General features: G+C 42.0%; 1 protein-coding gene across 1 annotated transcript in view; it reads right to left on the bottom strand.

Annotated features, from left to right (window-relative positions):
* Positions 1–1,773: 1,773 nt before the first annotated feature.
* The window catches only part of LOC130131363 (inactive dipeptidyl peptidase 10-like), a 47,831-nt gene continuing 28,258 nt past the window's right edge, over positions 1,774–21,346 (bottom strand). The window contains exons 12-27 of the mRNA XM_056301030.1: positions 21,037–21,075; positions 19,075–19,182; positions 18,619–18,710; positions 18,025–18,072; positions 17,284–17,402; positions 16,403–16,450; positions 15,724–15,822; positions 15,347–15,416; positions 15,023–15,151; positions 12,395–12,460; positions 11,074–11,128; positions 10,577–10,676; positions 8,503–8,561; positions 2,962–3,034; positions 2,030–2,103; positions 1,774–1,902 (exon numbers count right to left, since the gene is read on the bottom strand). Of these exons, the coding sequence (XP_056157005.1) occupies positions 1,774–1,902; positions 2,030–2,103; positions 2,962–3,034; positions 8,503–8,561; positions 10,577–10,676; positions 11,074–11,128; positions 12,395–12,460; positions 15,023–15,151; positions 15,347–15,416; positions 15,724–15,822; positions 16,403–16,450; positions 17,284–17,402; positions 18,025–18,072; positions 18,619–18,710; positions 19,075–19,182; positions 21,037–21,075 (1,308 nt within the window). The remainder of the gene's footprint in view (positions 1,903–2,029; positions 2,104–2,961; positions 3,035–8,502; positions 8,562–10,576; positions 10,677–11,073; positions 11,129–12,394; positions 12,461–15,022; positions 15,152–15,346; positions 15,417–15,723; positions 15,823–16,402; positions 16,451–17,283; positions 17,403–18,024; positions 18,073–18,618; positions 18,711–19,074; positions 19,183–21,036; positions 21,076–21,346) is intronic.

Below are 21,346 nucleotides of genomic sequence, written 5' to 3' on the forward strand. Positions count from 1 at the left end.
TTTGTAGGTTTTGTAGTTTGGTGGTTTGCTGGTTTGGTGATTTAGTCGTTTGGTGGTTTGAGTGTTTGGTGATTTGATGGTTTTTTGGCTTGGTAGTTTGATGGTTTGTTGGTTTAGCGAATTAGTCGTTTGATGGTTTGGTTGGTTGGATGATTTGGCGATTTAGTGGCTTGATGGTTTGGTTGTTAGATGGTTTGGTAGTTTGATGATTTAGTGGTTTGGCAGTTTGATGGGTTGGTAGTTTGATGGGTTGATGATTTAGTGGTTTGATGGTTTGGTAGTTTGATGATTTAGTGGTTTGGCAGTTTGATGTTTTGATGATTTTGTGGTTTGATGGTTTGGTATTTGATGGTTTGATGATTTCGTGGTTTGGTAGTTCGATGATTTTTAGTGGTTTGGCAGTTTGATGGTTTGGTAGTTCAATGATTTTCAGTGGTTTGGCAGTTTGATGGTTAGATAGTTTGATGATTTAGTGGTTTGATGATTTAGTGATTTGGTAGTTTGATTGTTTGACAGTTTGCTGGTTTGATGATTTAGTGGTTTGGTAGTTTGATGATTTAGTGGTTCGATGGTTTGGTAGTTTGCGGGTTTGACGATTTGGTGGCTTGACAGTTTGATGATTTAGTGATTTGTCAGTTTGATGGTTTGGTAGTTTGGTGATTTAGTGGTTTGAAAGCTTGATGGTTTGGCAGTTTGATGGTTTGATAGTTTAGTGGTTTGATGGTTTGGTAGTTTGATTGGTTTGCTGGTTTGGCTGGTGATCAACAAGGACAAAGTGTTTATAATCCTCCGCCTTCAACATATTCAGCCAAAAACCTAATTTTAATGAATCCACGTCTCATGCAAACAGAGAATATTCCGGAAACTACACAGAAAAAACTTGGAACAAATCCTGTAATCCATTATTAGGATTTAGGATGATATATATATATATAAAGTATATTCATATTACATCTGATATAGTATTTATTACATCATAGATAGTACTTGAAGTATATTCATATCATATGTATATGTTATGTACAAAGTATATTTATATTATCATTGTGGTGATTCCGGAAGATTCCAGAAATAAAACTGCATCGGAAGCAAATAAAACTGTATTCTGCAGAAAACCAGATGTTGGGACTGAAAGGAGATGAAATGTCGGGGACACGTCACCATGCTGGACAAGTGACATATGAAAGGACAGATTGTACTTTTCTCCTCTTCCGCCCTTCTTTTTCTCTTTTTCCCTTTTCAAGTTCAAGTTCATTTTGTATTTTCCGATTTCCAAATCATTGCAAGAACAGATAGATCCTGTTTGAACGAAAAGTTTGATAAATTTCATCTCTAAAATCAACCTGTAGATGTTAACCTCACTAACTCCGCTGACACTACTGACACTACTACAGTTATGAATGTTATGAATGTTATTACTGCCACGAGACCTTTCAACCCCACCAACCTGAACGCTCTGCTCCATGGAAATCAAACATTCTCTGTGTTTTGTCGGCGAAGAAGATCAAATTATCTTACAATCTGTCCTTTGGTTGCGCTCCAACAATGTGAAGAGTACTTCATGAAACCTAGCAAAACTTCTGACAGGAAGTACTTTAGAAAGGATGCAGTAAACAACACAACTTCCTTCCCAAAATGCTCGTTTAAACCACCAAACACTGGGCAGCTGGTAGTGTTACAAAAAGTCCTTCACATTTACAGCAGTATACGCTCACCTGCACACACACACACACACACACACACACACACACACAAACGGCTGGTATGCTTTGTTCAGTCATCATCGTGCTGGCTCAGTAGTGAGGCTGCGTCCAGCAGACATTCTCTGTAGTAGTCTACTAGAGAGTAAGTCAGCTGCAGCCGGCTGCGTTGTGACAGAAAATGTCCCTCATCTGGATAAATCTGTCCCAAAAGCCCAGAACACACACGCACACGCACACACACACACACACATAAATGAGCCTTGAGATAAAAAATGGAGTCAAACATAATCCAGGAAGTGGGAAAGTGGAGTGTGACTGGGTCTTACCTGCATGGTGTAGTTGGCTCCGGTCCTTATCAGGTGTTTAATGAGTTCTGCCGAGTGCTGGAAATGAACATTAGCTGGACAGAAAAAGGAATAAAAGTAGGATCTGCTGTAATAAAAGTATGACTTTATATGATTGATTCTCACTTTTAACATTTGTTTCAAAACCGCCTGAGACTGGAAGACTGATGTAGGACTCAAATAAACCTGACTTGACTTAATGATGGATAAAAGCTCTGTTTCACTTTTTTTGGATTTTTACCCCTTTTTCTCCCAATAATACCTGTCCAATTACCCCACTCTTCCGAGCCGTCCCGGTCGCTACTCCACCCCCCTCTACTGATCCAGGGAGGGCTGCAGACTACCACATGTCTCCTACCATACATGTGGAGTCACCAGCCGGTTCTTTTCACCTGACAAAGAGTTTGACCAGGGGGACGTAGCGCATGGGAGGTTCACACTATTCCCCCCAGTTCCCCCTCCCCCCTGAACAGGTGCCCCGACCGACCAGAGGAGGCGCTAATACAGTGACCAGGACACATACCCACATCCGGCTTCCCACCCGCAGACACGGCCAATTGTGTCTGTAGGGGAGCCCAACCAAGCCGGAGATAAAACGGGGATTCAAACCTACGATCACTGTCTTGGTAGGAAACGGAATAGACCGCCACGCAACCCGGACACCTTCGAAAGCTCTTATTCTTATGTCACTTTTAAGAAAAAGAGTATTCAAAAAACTTTACAGCTACTTTATTTGAATTGTCCAGATTAACTTGAGAGAACTACTGCGACTTGTCTCACATGTCAAGACACACGCTGAGCAGGTTTGTGAGGTCACAGCGACGATGTTTTAGAAATACTGACCGACAAACTCAGGTGGGATATGAGATTTGTTTATGGAGGGTTTCGTGTAAACATCAAGGAAGACTTTGTACCGTCAGCGGTTCCGTGAGCCAGAAACAGAGTTCCTCCCTGCAGACCCTTCATGTTGGGGAGGACCTTAGACGCCTGCACACACACACACAGACACACACAGACACACACACACACACACAAACACAAGTGTCAACTATGCGAGTGACTACCTTGGGAGTTTAGAGAATCAGCAGTACTGGTGGTATCTGAGGACCTGATTGAGAACCATCTGGCAAATACTATCTTACAGTCAAACTGTTTCTGACTGATTACATGCAGTCAATAATATGACTGAGGTGAATAATTGAGGTAAGGTGTTTACATCTCATCTCATCTCATCATCATTCGCTTCTCCGGGGTTGGGTCATGGTGGCAGCAAGCTAAGTAGGGCACTCCAGACATCCCTTTCCCCAGCAACACCCTCCAGCTCCTCCTGGGGGATCTCAAGGCGTTCCCAGGCCAGATTGCACATGTAGTCCCTCCAGCGAGTTCTGGGTCTACCCCAAGGTCGCCTCCCAGTTGGACATGCCCAGAAAACCTCCAACGGAAGGCGCCCAGGAGGCATCCTGATCAGATGCCCAAACCACATTAACTGGCTCCTTTCAACATGAATGAGCAGTGACTCTAGTCCTAGCTCCCTCCGGATGTCCGAGCTCCTCTATCTCTAAGGCTGAGCCCAGACACCCTACGGAGGAAACTCATTTCAGCCGCTTATATCTGCGATCTCACCCTTTTGGTCACTACCCAAAGCTCATGACCATAGGTGAGGATTGGAATGAAGATTGACTGGTAAATTCATCTGAACAAGGCTGCTGATCCTCTAAGTAAAGCCTTTCTGGCACTAGTTGATACTTTTGGGTTCACTCAGTTTGTTCAAGAGTCAACTCATTGCAGTGGTAACACCTTTATTTGGTTTTATCTAAAGGAATAGCTGTTTCTGATCTGAACGTCTTACCAACCACATCTGCTGTGTCAGATCATTTTCTCATCAAATTTGAAGCATTATTGGCCTGTCCAGTTAATGTCAGCACAGATGTAATTGCCACTTGCCATATTGGTCCCTCCACTGTAGCTGCATTTGGCCAGCAGCTGCCTGAAGTCTTGGCTCCTTTCACTGTGGTAAATGACTCTGTTGAAAACTTCACTAGTGACTTAAACGTGGCCCTCTCTAGTCTCCTCGATTTCAGTTGCACCTCTCACTACCAGAGCTAGGCGACTAAAGAGGCCTACACCCTGGTTTAAAGATGAGACACGTGCTCTTAAGCGGACCTGCAGGAGACTGGAACGTAAATGGCGAAAATAAAAATTGGAAGTTTTTTATCTATCGCTGCACGAGTGTTTATTGAAATACAAGCGTGCTTTATCTACTGCAAAAACATCGTATCTCTCTCACTTATTAAATATTAATAAACATAACCCCAGATTTCTCTTTGACACTCTATCTAAACTTACTAAAAAGCAGCCGTTTATTAGCTGCTCACCATTCACAGCCCATGAATTTCTAGATTTTTTCTGCAATAAGGTTGATGAGATCTTAAACAAAATTAGTTCTTCAACTCCATCTACTCCTACAGATCCTGTCTTACTAAATTCATATCTACACAATGAGTCACTGACAGTTCCAGTTATTACAGCTTTTGAGACTATCTCTCTTGATACTTTGACTAAGTTCGTGTCAGCTTCTAAACCAACTGCTTGCCTACTTGATCCCTTACCAGCAAAACTTTTTAAAGACCTCTGGCCTTTTCTTGGACCTACAGTGCTAGACATCGTTAATTTATCTCTTACTACTGGCATTGTTCCCAGCAGTCTTAAGACAGCTGTGGTTAAATCTCTACTTAAAAAAACGCACCTTGATCCAGGGTCTCTTAATAACTATCGACCAGTCTCTAATCTTCCATTCTTCTCTAAAGTACTAGAGAGAGTTGTTTATCAACAACTTTCGACCCATATAAAAGAAAACCATCTATATGAACCTTTTCAGTCAGCTTTCAGGCCCTGTCACTCCACTGAAACTGCTCTGACCAGAGTGGTAAATGATCTCTTACTGGCTATCGACTCTGATTCCACTTCTGTGCTTCTACTACTGGACCTCAGTGCAGCCTTTGACACCATTGATCACTGTATACTTTTAGATAGATTAAATTGTAATTTTGGTGTCTCTGGCTTAGCTCTCTCTTGGCTTAAATCCTACTTATCCGGAAGAACACATTGTGTCTGCTATAATAATATTATATCAAAATTTTCTGACGTTAAATATGGTGTGCCTCAGGGCTCAGTTCTTGGTCCTCTACTTTTCTCTCTTTACATTACACCTCTTGGCCAAATTATACACATTTATGGAATACATTTACATTGCTATGCTGATGATACTCAGCTGTATGTGCCTATAAGGGCTGATGATCATACTCAAATCACTAACTTAGAGGCCTGCTTGGCTACTGTGAAAAACTGGATGTCACTTAACTTTCTGCTTTTAAATTCAGATAAAACCGAGATGCTGGTCATTGGCCCTGCTAGACACAGACACCAATTTGATCAAGTGACGATAACAATCGACAACTCTGTGGTTTCACAAAGTGTGGCAGCCAAAAATCTTGGTGTTACGTTTGATCCCAGCCTTTCCTTTGATAAGCACATTAAAGAAATCACCAAGACTGCCTTTTTTCACTTACGTAACATAGCTAAAATTCTGTCTTTTCTCTCCATGGCTGACGCAGAGATTCTAATACATGCATTTGTTTCATCCAGACTTGATTACTGTAATGTTCTGTTCTCAGGTCTGCCACATTCTAGTACTAAAAGTATTCAGATGGTTCAGAATGCTGCTGCTAGAATCCTAACTAAAACTAGGAAATTTGACCATATTACACCAATTCTTGCCTCCCTTCATTGGCTTCCTATCCCTGTTAGATCAGAATACAAGGTGCTTCTGCTGACTTATAAAATCCTAAATGGGCTTGCCCCATCTTACCTGTCTGATCTCCTTAAACCTTACATGCCATCTCGAGCTCTTCATTCTCAAAATACAGGGCTCCTGTGTGTACCCAAAGTTAAAAAGAAGTCAGCTGGTGGCAGGGCCTTTTCCTATCAGGCTCCATTGTTGTGGAATAACCGCTTGCTCCCATCAGACAATCAGAGTCTGTTGAGTCCTTTAAATCCAAACTTAAAACTCATCTTTTTGCCTTAGCTTACAATTAGTTGCCTTTAAGTTGAGTGCTTCACAACCTATACTGGATGGCGGGTTGGTTTTCTGTCTCAATGAATTTACCAACCACTGTTCTGCCGATGAGATTATCGAGTATAGATTACAGAGTATAGATTATGACTAGTTGATGACTTAATTGATTAGGACTAATGACTATTGCAAACTTCTCTTCTCTAACATGTCTTTTCTCTCTCTCCGAATGATGTCTTCTCCTTTCTCTGTTTCTGTTTGAATGGTGTCATGTGAGTCTCTCTTGCATGCACGTGCAGTTGGTTCTCCTCCCAGGTCTCCGTGGTGACGGTGGTCGCCATTTGGATGCTGCCTGCCCTTCCTCTCTTCACATACGTTTTTTTTTTTTAATTTTAACTGATGATGCTGGGCGCGTGGCTTGGGCCCTGGACTGTTCTGTTGGCATCTAGACACTGCTTGGCATCCTGTGCATCGTATTCTTCATAAATTTTATGTCCATTATAATTCTGTTATCCTCTTTCAATGTTGTATTATGTAAACTGCGTGAACACAACATCCATTGCACGCTGTCCATCTTGGGAGAGAGATCCCTCCTCTGTTGCTCTCCCTGAGGTTTCTTCCTATTTTTCTCCCTGTTAAAGGTTTTTTTTTAGGGAGTTGTTCCTTATCCGATGAGAGGGTCTAAGGACAGGATGTTGTGTTGCTGTTAAGCCCACTGAGGCAAATTTGTAATTTGTGATATTGGGCTATACAAATAAAATTGATATGATTTGATTTGATTAGATACTGTCCTCTCTCTCTCTCTGTGACTGACTCTCAGAGGAGTGGTCAAGTGACGTTGTCCCTCTGAATGTTGCTCTCTCTCTCTCCTCACCGGGTGTCATCTGAACGGCCCCGGCCCCCAGCTGTGGGAGTCAGAAATAGCTCCTCTGGCCCAGATATCAGAAAACCCACATGGAGACAGAAACACACACCCACCACAACCTTCACACGAAGGAGAAATGACTGATTCCTCGTCAACCCCCCCTCCGCCCATTTTCCTTTTTTTTTTCCTCCCTCCACCTTTCTGGTTTTTTCCATGTTGCTACAAAAAGGAAGAAGAGGAGACGTGGTGGAATAAGTCTATCTCTCGCTCTCTCTATCATCCATCTAAACAGGTTGGGTTTGAAGCAGCCATGTGGAGCCAGACAAACATCATACACTGCAGCTGTGTTCTAGTACACATGGATTATGTTACAAGGACACAGTTGATGAAGCGGTGTATATCTATTTTCCAGGTCCATTTTGTTTTTGTTGATTTCTTTCCCCCCTTTTCCCCCCAATTGTACCCGTACAATTACCCCACTCTTCCGAGCCGTCCCGGTCGCTGCTCCACCCCCTCTGCTGATCCGGGGAGGGCTGCAGACTACCACATGCCTCCTCCCATACTTGTGGAGTCACCAGCCGCTTCTTTTCACCTGACAGTGAAGAGTTTCACCAGGTGGACGTGGCGCGTGGGAGGATCAGGCTTTCCCCCCCAGTTTTCCCCCTCCCCCCCGAACAGACGCCCCGACCAACCAGACGAGGCGCTAGTGCAGCGACCAGGACACATACCCACATCCGACTTCCCACCTGCAGACATGGCCAATTGTGTCTGTAGGGATGCCCGACCAAGCTGGAGGTAGCAGGGGGATTCGAACCGGCGATCCCAGTGTTGGTAGGCAATGGAATAGACCACTACACTACCCGGACCCTTTTTTTAAATTATTATTACAAGAACAGGTGAAAGAATGAAAACATTAACAAACCCAAATCAAATGGCAGTGTGTTGTAGTTCCTTATTTAAATGTGAACACCCATAAAAACAAAGAAGACTTGTTTCTTTTGTGTGAAACCTGTCAGACACACACACCCACACACACACACGTGTCTGCTGCCTGAAATAAACCACACACACGTTATAAAGCAGTTTAAAACAATATGCTGCAGATGCACATGTAAAGACAAGGCTGCACGCCAACCTGATACACAAACAACACACATACATGTAAACGTGTCAGCACACACACACACACACACACACACACAAAAGCCCACACCCTCAAGCACGCACACACACACTCTCACGCACACACACACCCATGCACCCACATAGAGACAGACAGACAGACAGACAGACACACACACACACACACACACACACGCGCGCGCGCACACACACAGACACACAGAGAGCAGCCATAAGGTGATCACAGGCCTCAGCAGTGTGACCTCCTTGCTGTTTTGCAATCTGCTGTGCCACATCACTCTCATGAGGAGAGACGGCAGGAAGATGAGAGCTCTGAAAACAACAAACAAAACAGCAACCCCGGTGACAGGAAGATGAGCCATGGCAGCGACTCACTTGGTATCTGGAGTCTTCGGTCAAAGGCGAGCCGAAGTATCTCTCTGAAAATGCCGAGGCTGAAAGAAAAGAGAATGTTTAGTGTTTCCTGTCAGTCTCCTGTAGGAGTAATCTGAAGTCAGTCCCACAAGCTCATCAAGTTACTGGCTCTGTTATCACCTTATGTAGACTACCACCTCAGACTACCACCTTAATCTATGACTTTACACTACCACCTTACACTACCACCTTAAACTACCACTTTACAATAACACCTTACACTACCACCTCAGACTACCTACCACCTTACACTACCACCTCAGACTGCCTACCACCTTACACTAGCACCTCAGACTGCCTACTACCTTACACTAGCACCTCAGTCTACCACCTTACACTACCACCGCAGACTACCACCTTAAACTACCACTTTACACTACCACTTTACACTACCACCTCAGACTACCACCTTAAACTACCACCTCAGACTACCTACCACCTTACACTACCACCTTAAACTACCACCTGACGCTACCATTTTACACTACCACCTCAGACTACCTACCACCTTACACTACCACTTCAGACTACCACCTGACACTACCACCTTAGACTACCACCTTACACTACCACCTCAGACTACCACCTTAAACTACCACCTGACACAACCACCTGACACTACCACTTACACTACCACCTTAAACTAACACTTGACACTACCACCTCAGACTACCACCTCAGAAATATGAGGGTTTACTTGTGTCACACACACACACACACACACACACACACACACACACACACACACACACACACACAAACACACACACAAATATATATATATGTATACATACACACACACACACACACACACACACACATATATATATAAACACACACACACACACACACAAAACTGACACTAAAAACAGTTGAAACACTGATATAGGGGGATTCTCTGCAGAGATGATGATGGAACACACATCCTGGCATTGCACCCAACCAGGACCATGTGACTACCAACTGGATTACACAGAGAATAAAACCACACACCCTGAAATTACAAATGTCATATTCTAACAAGTAAAACCTGAACACTGATCTGAGACTCACTGCAGTAGCTTTTCTCCAGGTTGAGTTTTTATTCAATTGGACTAAAAACTGCTTCTCCTCTGCAGAGCTGGATTTTACACCATATCAATATACATCATGATGTGTGCTTCCACATGTAGATACACCATGTGTAAGAAACACCATGTGTAAGAACCCAGCTGAGCTTCAACACACTGAACTGTCTGGTAATGGAAAGTGCAACATCAAGCTAAAACTAGTTCTCATACAATACTCCCTCACATATTTCACACCTCAAGCCAATTACCCCACTCTTCCGAGCCATCCCAGTCTCTGCTCCACCCCCTCTGCTGATCCGGGGAGGGCTGCAGACTACCACATGCCTCCTCCCATACATCTGGAGTCACCAGCCGCTTCTTTTCACCTGACAGTGAGGAGTTTCAACAGGGGCACGTAGCACGTGGGAGTTTCACACTATTCCCCCGTTACCCCTCCCCCTGAACAGACACCCTGACTGACCAGAGGAGGCGCTAGTGCAGCAATCGGGACACATACCCACATCTGGCTCCCCACCCATAGACATGGCCAATTGTGTCTGTAGGGATGCCTGACCAAGCCAGAGGAAACACAGGAATTCGAACTTACACTAGCAGCTCAGACTACCACCTTACACTACCACCTCAGACTACCACTTTACACTACCACCTTACACTACCACTTTACACTACCACCTTACACTACCACTTTACACTACCACCCGGACGCCCCTTCACACCTCATTTTGTGAGAAATTTTAGGTCATAAATTCTCATTATCATTAATTTAGACAACAAGACTGAATATCCTGAAATGACAATATACTGATTTCATCCCCATTCAATATCAGAGACAGATGTATGGTCACACAGAATTACTGCCCAGCTCTGAAGGTTTCTACAGTCACAAGATACACACATGTGTTTTCTCATAGTGTGTGTGTGTGTGTGTGTCTGACACACAGGTGGCTAACGGGGTCTTTCCTCACCGTACATGGTCCAGTCGACGACGGGTGACTGAGCCGCTGCACATCTGACCAGCCTGTCTGTCTGCTTCAGCATCATGAGGCTCACGTAGCCACCATAGTCCTGAAAGGAAAGCACTTCAATGAACCCCATGGACCCCCAAAACCCCGTCTGTCTGTCTGTAACCCTGTCTATCTGTAACCCCATCTGTCTGTCTGTAACCCTGTCTGTCTGTCTGTCTGTAACCTTGTCTGACAGGTTGTCTGTCTGTCTTTTTCAGTCTGAAATTTTTTAAATAAATCTCTTTCATCTTCACTGATACTGATAAAACAGTATAAAAGAAAAAAACAAAGAACATACAGATAACACCATTCAGTTCATCTGAGGTTTTCACACATCTGTACTGGATATGCTGCATGTTAACAACCAGTTCAGCCAGTGTGTTACCACAGACAGTATGTCTGTCACCACGGACTGAATCTCACACCGCTTGCAAAGACTTTGACAAAAACCAGCGTACCTCTCCAAAGATTCCCACACGTGTCTGGTCGATAAACGGCAGCTGTACAAGGTACCTGGAACATGTACACACACACACACACACACACACACACACACACACACACACAGACACACACGTTCATAAAAATACAACTTAATATTACTCAATATTAACACTGAATATCGCCTCGGTTCAAATCAATGAGAGATTTGGTGTTGATCACATGGCTCAAATCCATTTGATGCATCAAAAGTGGCACAAGTGTGTGTACGTGTGCGTATGTGTGCATGCAAATGTGTGTTTTGCATTATTAAAAATATAATGGTCTATGTGGCTATGCGTTGCATGACTGTATATACATCTGCATGCATGTTGCATGTATATTTTCATGATTTTGTGTGTGAGTGTCTGTGTGAGTGAGAGAGTTAGACAGAGATAGAGAGAGATAGACAGAGAGAGCAACAGAGAGAGAGACAGACAGAGTTAGAGTGAGAGAGACAGACAGAGAGAGACAGACAGATAGAGAGAGAGGGAGAGCTAGACAGAGATAGAGTGAGAGAGAGTAGACAGAGAGAGACAGACGGACAACAGAAAGAGAGAGACAGAGAGGGAGAGAGAACAAAAATCCGTCTCTGCTTTGTATCTCCACTCTGTCAGAGATACAAAACAGAGACGGATCCTGACCAAATACAGGCTCAGTGACCACCAATTGGCTATAGAAACAGGAAGACACAGACAAATATGGCTACCCAGAGAAGAGCGTATATGTGGTCACTGCTGGACAGGGGAGGTAGAAACAGAGATGCACCTCCTCCTCCACTGTGAGAAGTTCTCGTCAGTAAGAGACTTCCACTTCGGGGAAATAGCCAAGAAAACACCAAACTTCCTACTGTTAAGCCCAGAGGAGAAACTGGCAGTTCTCCTGGTGAAGGAACAGCAGCTCCTCTGGCAGCTAAATACATATCTGCCTGCCACAGCCTGCAGGACTCACAACCACTGTGAGACCCCCAAGATATATGCTGTTGAGTCACTGCATTCAACTGTGTGGCATTTGTTGCACTGTACTGTATGGCAGTGAGGAATAAAGGGGTTGACTGCTTCAGTGGGCAAAGATATGGAGCATGCTTATGTGATGACACCTATGTATTAATGTGTGATGTAATGTGAATTTGATGTGTTTATTATGTGATGTAATGTTTTAGTCTTTTGCAAACTGCTTTGGCAATGGCATATTTTCTGTTCATGCCAATAAAGCTATTTGAATTTGAATTTGAGAGAGAGAGAGAGAGAGAGAGAGAGAGAGAGAGAGAGAGAGAGAGAGAGAGGGACTGTTTCTCACTCCAGAGCTACTATCTGGTCCTGTACGTCTACTGTGCCCAGTCTTTGATGGATCTGATGTAGAAATCTGTGGAGCAAAAGATAAAGAAGACAAATACTGAGATTATGAATTAATTTTTATAGATGGAGGGTTTCAGGCCAACCCCAATTAAGAACAGCTGTGCTGTTAGCAGGGATCAACATTTCCTCGGACACAGAAGTGAGCTTATAAGAACTGAGACAGGTTTAATTCACTCTGAAGAAACAAAAAGCAAGAACTGCGCAACACATGTGAATGGTAGTTTCTGATAGTTACTAAAGCCAAAGTCCTAAACATCTCCACACTCCTATCACGTTGGGTGAATGAATGGTAAACTGGTACGATATGAACAAATGCAGTGATGGCAATATGGAAATTAATATTATCAGAATAATCAGAGGGAAATTTTGCATATATATATATATATATATATATATATACATACACACACACACACATACATACATACATATGTATATATATCTATATCTATCTATCTATCTATCTATCTATCTATAAAACTTTGTTAAAAGAAACACTCAACAGTAGGGAAAGTGCTCAACAAATAAGGAGCAAAATAATCCAGTGAGTCAAGTAAATTCTTTATGAGACAGTACAAGCCTGCTTCATGCCATAAGCAATCATCAGCTGTTACTGGATTATATATGTATATATGTGTGTATAGATAGATAGATAGATAGATAGATAGATAGATAGATAGATAGATAGATAGATAGATAGATAGATAGATAGATATAGAGCGTTTTTTTCTGAAACCGTCAATGGTGTTATAATGGTGTTATAACCGTCAATGGTGTTATAAATATATAGAGTGGTAATGTAACATATGATATCAAACCAAAACTAGTTTTCAGATAATACTCCCTCACATATTTCACACCTCATTTTGTGAGAAATTTTAGGTCATAGATCTCATTGTCATTAATTTAGACAACAAAATTGTGTATCACAATATGACAATGTACTAACACACAAACGTTAAAAACATAATCAAAATACAGCACCACATAAGGCTGCTTTCAATGTCATTTGGCAACACAGTAGAATTAACTGAACTGATGTTTGTGTGTTTGTATGTGTGTGTGTGTGTGTGTGTGTGTGTGTGTGTGTGTGTGTGTGTGTGTGTGTGTGTGTGTGTGATGGAGAGGTTGGTGATCTGTCCAGCGTCTCTCTCTACCCAATGCATGATAGGATTAACTTCAGCCCCTGAGTTCCCCAAGGTTCCATTCTGGGGCCTCTTCTGTTTAACATCTATATGCGCCCACTAGATCAGATTATGGAAAACAACAAAATATGTTACCATAATTATACAGACAACACACAGATTTACATAAACATATCACCAGGGGACTATAATCCCGTACAATAACTGAGTAAGTGCATTGAACATATCAATGATTGGATGTCTCAGAATTTCCTTCAATTAAACAAAGATAAAACTTAATTGTCTGTGGAGCCAATAAAGAACAACTAAAAGTCAGCACTCATCTACAATCCATAATGTTAAAAACCATGAACCAAGCCAGAAATTTTGGTTTAGTCATGGACTGAGACCTGAATTAAGATAGCCACATTAAGACAATTGCAAGTCAGCCTACTATCACCGGAAGAATATATCAAGAATTAAAGGATTTATGTCTCAGCATGATTTGAAAAAACTTGTCCATGCATTTAACTTCAGCTGACTCGACTATTGTAACGGTGTCTTTACAGGTCTCTAAAAAAAACCAATCAAACAGCTGCAGCTGATTCAGAACGCTGCTGCTCGAGTCTTCACTAAGACCAAAAGAGTGGATCACATCACTCCATTCCTGAGGTCACTACACTGGCTTCCTGTCCGCCAAAGGACTGATTTTAAAACTCTGCTCTCGGTGTATAAAGCACTGAATGATTTAGGGCCAAAATACATTTCTGACCTACTGCTACACCATGGACCATCCAGACCTCTCGGGTCACCTGGGACAGGTCTGCTTTCTGTCCCCTAGAGTCAAAACTAAAGATGGAGAGGCAGCTTTCAGTTTTTATGCATCACATATCTGGCACAAACTCCCTGAAAACTACAGGTCTGCTGCAACGCTCAGTTCTTTTAGATCAAGACTGAAGACTTTACTGTTTGCCACTGCCTTTTTTTAAATAACATTTGAAGCTTTTGATTATCATCTTACACTGCACTGTAACTTTTACTTTATCTTTTTAATGGTTTTTAAATGTGTTTTTATTACCATATGTTGCTTTTACATTTGGTCTTAATGCCTTTTGTGTTTTATGTAAAGCACTTGGAATTGCCTTGTTGCTGAAATGTGCTGTACAGATAAAGTTGCCTTGCCCTGAGACTTTTATTAGTTTTAGAGGGTTGAGGTAATGGATGACTGGATGGATGGATGGATGGATGCAGTGGATGAATGAAGTAGAACCCACTGAATATAATGATGAACTCATCTCATTCAAACACAAAAACATAAGTAACTGAAAAGAAAACATACAAAAAAAAACAAACCCCAAAAAACATCTCTCGAACCAAAAGACCGAAGTTAAAACTGAGCTGTTGGATCATCTGCCACTTTAAAAAAGATGTTACGCTGATGGTACCTTTGACCTCTGAACCCTGACCCCCTGCCGTCAAGCTGTGCCACCACAACCTGCTCCGAGCCCAGCAGGGCCCGCTCCCAACCGGAGCCAAACTCATCTGTCACCGCCTGATGACCTGGACAACTGTCACTGAGAGAGAGCACGAGAGAAACAGAGAGACGGGGGGGGTCGGTTAGTTTGGTTTGTTCCCACCTGTCATAAAGATTCAAACTTAATAAATAGTTCAGATGGTTCAGACCAAATGATGCGTGTGAAAACAGCCTTATACGACACACAAACATTGCAAACAACTTCAGGTTAAAGGTCAAGGGCCTGAGCGCTTACATCATAAGGAGGAGCCCATAGAGGAAGGACTCAGAGAAGTCAGTAGGAAAGGTGAGCTTCAGAGGCAGCTCTGAAAGACAGAAAGGGATGTTAATCCAAGGAGAGAGAGCAAGAGAGAGAGACAGACAGAGAGAGAGAGAGCGAGTGAGAGACAGCGAGAGAGAGAGGAGACAGAGAGAGAGCAAGCGAGCGAGAGAGACAGAGCGAGATATGGGGTTAAGTTTGGAGCAGAGAAAGACAGACAGATGAGCAGACAGATAGAAAGTGCTCTCACATACTTCATTGTTCGCCACTCCCTCTCTGTCTGTCATGTGTGTAACTGCGTCTCATGTGTTCAACACAGAAGCACACACGTAGACAATGCAGATACGTCTTACCAAAGTTGTCATTGTAGATTATCCTGGTTTGGATGTGAACTGGTTTCTTCGTCTCCATTATGGACCGAAGAGGCAGGTTATCCTCCAAGATGAAGTACGCTGGGTAATGGCAGGCCAAGAGAATAGCATAGAATAACATAGAATAGGTCTTTAATAGCCAGTAAGAGGAACCTTGGCTTGTGTAAAGTGAAAATCATCAATGATCATGATGATGTTTCATTAAGGATTGGGTTTTTATTTTACCATTACATTCTTTTAACCACTCACGTTCATTTAATGTAAAGCACCTTTGCATTGCATTTAATGTACAAATAACTACATGGATGTTAAATGCATCTTGATTGATTGATTGAATTGACATACCAAAAATATATTCAGACACAGGAGAATTCCTCCTGTCTGTTCTGCATTAGTACTACATACAGTACTACATACAGAGTACCTCTATCAGTAGACCATGCGCACCTGTACTTCTGCATGTTCTTGTTCTAATACAGTAATTTACACACTGATCCTGACTGACAGCTCAAACCAGCCTGGATCAGAATGATTCAACAGCTGTTGAGACTTCTCTCTCTCTCACACACACACACACACACACACACACACACACAAAACATTATGCATGTATGCAGCAAATGTGTGGAGGCCTATAATCAAGAAAAATAAAGAAACTTACAATTTATATCTTCAACACTCAGCAGCAGAACCAGTGGCACACCAGGACCTGTTGAAAACAGTTTTATTTTTATTTTTTCTGAACACACACACACACACACACACACACACACGTATCAATCTTCATTAGGACAGCAGAAACCACCGGGTCAATTTATATACTGAACTTTAAAAAAAGCAGCCTAACAATCTGCACCCAGTCATAAAAAGGGTTAAAGGAACACTTGTACTGCACGTCCCTGAAGATTTCTGACCTTTTCAACAAACTCAGCAAAGGTCAGAAGCAACTATCTCCAAACTATGTACAAACTACATACAATCTATCTACAAACTACAATCTACAAACTATTTACAAACTACCTACAAACTATCTACAAACTACAAACTACCTACAAACTATCTGCAGACCATCTACAAACTACCTACAAACTATTTACAGACGATCTACAAACTACGTACAAACTATGTAAAAACTACCTACAAACTATCTACAAACTGTGTAAAAACTACCTACAAACTATCTACAGACCATCTACAAACTACCTACAAACTATCTTCAAACTACCTACAAACTATGTACAAACCATCTACACACCATCTACAAACTACCTACAAACTATCTACAAACTATGTACAAACTACCTACAAACTATCTTCAAACTACCTATAAAACTACCCACAAACTACCTACAAACTATGTACAAACTATCTACAGACCATCTACAAACTACCTACAAACTGTCTACAAACTATGTGCAAACTACCTACAGACCATCTACAAACTACCTAACAACTATTTACAGACTATCTACAAACTACCTACAAAATGACAGGAAGGACAGACTGAATAAGATTTGTTAAATGTGTTTTGGCCTCTCCGACCTTTACATGTGAGGATGGCGTGCTGTACAGTGGGGCTGACATCAGCGTCGAAGAACGTGCAGTCGTCCTTCAGACCGCAGGTCAGACAACGCCGCGGGAAGAGCCCGAGGGCTGACACGCTGCCATATTGGAAAGAGAAAATACAAATACAGCTTTGTTACATCAGCAATTCAGAGCAGCACCGGAAGAAATGTCTGCAACAACAGCCATACAAAATCCACAGTACTGCAGTCTGACAGCCATGATGCTAATACATATGAATAAATTATTCACAACCTGTTCCTGATGCTGCCAACCGAAAACACTGGCTGCTGTAATCGCAAGTTAAAGGCCCAATCTGTGATTTATCTGTCCATCTCAAATAGAGGTACATTTACATGCATAATTGAAGAGTTTGAGTTACAGATGTAAAATAAGCATTTTGTGTCTTACTCAACCAGTGGTAACTGAAAGTGTGTTTTACTCCAATCTGTACAACTATTAGTGATGTGAACAAACCTTCTACAGCACCAGAAACATTAGAAACTCAGATTTAGTTGTTGTTTACTGTTAGTCCTTGCATTAAGAGAACTGTCAATCAATCTGGGAGTGACAGCAGCTTCCTGTCCTGTGGTTTGTGTTGTGGTAGTGAGGCGACTTGAATTACAAATTGTTCCTTTAAATAAATAAATACATAAATAAATAAATAAACTTCCATTGTGTGTAATGTGATTTAGACATTGTGTGTGTTTGATATCTGACCTGTATAAGTGTCTCTGCTGTGGAGATTCCTCTGTACTCAGAAAATATCTGAGAAGAAAACAGGACAAAGTCATACATGCACATCAGACTATGCAGTCAAACTGAAATACACACAAACTTGACTGAATGACCAACAACAGCTTTGGGGCAGACAGAGGAAAGCTGGACAGGATTCCGGACTGGGGCGGTGTTGTCAGAGCAGGACACGACAGAAGATGTGAAAACCAGGGCTGGAGTGGCCGGATCCAGGAGCAGAGACTGGTACGTTCTGTACTACACTCAGGGGTGTTAAAGTGTTTGAATTACAAAAATTTTTTAATGGAACTGAAACGGGAAGTCTTTATTTATACAGTGCCTTTCAAAACCATCAAACTTACAAGATGCTTCACAATGAACACACAGAGTGAAATAACACTATAATAAAATACTAAACAACATTAAACATTATCATTATCATAGTATTTGTAGCAGTAGTGGCAGTAGTATTTGTAATAACAGTAGTAATAGAATTAATTGCAAGGAAACGTCATCAAAAGACATTCTTATTGAAATATTTTTAAAGTTTTTAATGAAAGAAATAGAACTCAAACTCACATAATTTGGTTGTTTTCATCGTATGCGACTATCCTCGTCACCTCCCAGGCACCGGACGTTAAATGGCGGATCTCATTGTGGTCACTTCGGACCTGCGACACATCAGAAACAGAGAGGAAGATTTTCATTCATTCACCTTCATTTAACCAGGATGTCAAATTGAGATTTTTAAAAAAAATCACAAATTTATCTAACAGAGTTGAAAAAGGAATGTTAACAACAACAACAACTTCGTTTGTATAGCGCCTTTCAAGGAATCCAAGGACGCTTTACACTCGATACCAAAAAAACAAGAATGTTAAAGTTCAGACGAACAACAGAAAACTAAGCACACGCTGTCCAACATGAAAACTTTACAATCCAACAGAAGATGGAGGGAGAGAGGAACAGCCGATAGGATGAGGGGAAGGAGAGAGAGAGTGATGATGATGATGGAAGGAAGATCTTCCTCAGCACCTTCTTGGTAAACATGGTGACGTGGAGGAAATCTCCCTGAGCTCCGTATCGGACAGGCTGAGAGAGAAAAAACCTGCTCCTGTCTCTGGAAAACAGCGGCTCCTGATTCTAGAAGAGGGGGGGGAGGGGAACAGAGAGACAGACAGACAAGAGAGAAAGAGAGAGAGAGAGACAGACAGACAGACAGACAGACAGACAGGGAGAGAGGGAGAGACAGAGAGACAGAGAAACAGAGAGTGAGACAGACAGAGACAGAGAGAGAGACAGAGAGTGAGAGACAGACAGAGAGGGACATAGAGAGAAGGGGGAGAGAAAGAGAGAGAGAGAGAAAGACAGGGAGAGAGGGGAGCGAGCAACAGAGAGACGGGGAGAGGGGAGCGAGCGACAGAGAGACAGGGAGAGGGGGAGAGAGAGAGAATGATAATGCAGAAGTGACAAAATTAGCTTCATTCAGTTTCAGTGGAAGAGACATATGATGCAATAAGTAAAATACAAAGACAACAGCAAGATACTGCTAAACAGATAGATAGATACACTACCGTTCAAAAGTTTGGGATCACCCAAACAATTTTGTGTTTTCCATGAAAAGTCACACTTATTCACCACCATATGTTGTGAAATGAATAGAAAATAGAGTCAAGACATTGACAAGGTTAGAAATAATGATTTGTATTTGAAATAAGATTTTTTTTACATCAAACTTTGCTTTCGTCAAAGAATCCTCCATTTGCAGCAATTACAGCATTGCAGACCTTTGGCATTCTAGCTGTTAATTTGTTGAGGTAATCTGGAGAAATTGCACCCCACGCTTCCAGAAGCAGCTCCCACAAGTTGGATTGGTTGGATGGGCACTTCTTTGAGCAGATTGAGTTTCAGGAGCATCACATTTGTGGGGTCAATTAAACGCTCAAAATGGCCAGAAAAAGAGAACTTTCATCTGAAACTCGACAGTCTATTCTTGTTCTTAGAAATGAAGGCTATTCCATGCGAGAAATTGCTAAGAAATTGAAGATTTCCTACACCGGTGTGTACTACTCCCTTCAGAGGACAGCACAAACAGGCTCTAACCAGAGTAGAAAAAGAAGTGGGAGGCCGCGTTGCACAACTGAGCAAGAAGATAAGTACATTAGAGTCTCTAGTTTGAGAAACAGACGCCTCACAGGTCCCCAACTGGCATCTTCATTAAATAGTACCTGTTAGAGCCTGTTTGTGCTGTCCTCTGAAGGGAGTAGTACACACTGGTGTAGGAAATCTTCAATTTCTTAGCAATTTCTCGCATGGAATAGCCTTCATTTCTAAGAACAAGAATAGACTGTCGAGTTTCAGATGAAAGTTCTCTTTTTCTGGCCATTTTGAGCGTTTAATTGACCCCACAAATGTGATGCTCCAGAAACTCAATCTGCTCAAAGAAGTGCCCATCCAACCAATCCAACTTATGGGAGCTGCTTCTGGAAGCGTGGGGTGCAATTTCTCCAGATTACCTCAACAAATTAACAGCTAGAATGCCAAAGGTCTGCAATGCTGTAATTGCTGCAAATGGAGGATTCTTTGACGAAAGCAAAGTTTGATGTAAAAAAAATCTTATTTCAAATACAAATCATTATTTCTAACCTTGTCAATGTCTTGACTCTATTTTCTATTCATTTCACAACATATGGTGGTGAATAAGTGTGACTTTTCATGGAAAACACGAAATTGTTTGGGTGATCCCAAACTTTTGAACGGTAGTGTATATACGAGACTGACAGACAGACAGACAGACAGACAGACAGACAGACAGACAGACAGACAGACAGACAGACAGACAGACAGACAGACAGACAGACAGACAGATAGACAGATAGACAGATATAGATAGATAGATAGATCGATCGATCGATCGATACTAGATAGATAGATAGACAGACAGACAGACAGATAGATCGATAGATAGATAGTTGGGTAGGTAGGTAGGTAGGGTACCTGCATGGAGAGCCAGGTCTCTGTTGTTTCTTCATGTTTCTGAAGGAAAGCAACAAACTAGTTTACTTGAATTGGGGCAGTAATAAATAAGTTCAGTCAAATCAGATTTTAGTATTTCTGTTTTCTTTTAACGAGCTGTGATGCGAGTGTTGTGTTTTCAGACGTGAAAAGTGAGATCAGAAGACTAGGTTGGTTCTGACTTTAACTGCCAAGTCACTTCACATTCATCCACGTGGAGAGGAACAGTTCACATTTCTAGTTTTTCAATTTTAGCACACAGTCGAAGAAAATGTCAGATTAATAAGCATAT

Source organism: Lampris incognitus, chromosome 21 (assembly GCF_029633865.1).
Source record: "Lampris incognitus isolate fLamInc1 chromosome 21, fLamInc1.hap2, whole genome shotgun sequence".
In the NCBI taxonomy this organism is placed as follows: Eukaryota; Metazoa; Chordata; class Actinopteri; order Lampriformes; family Lampridae; genus Lampris; species Lampris incognitus.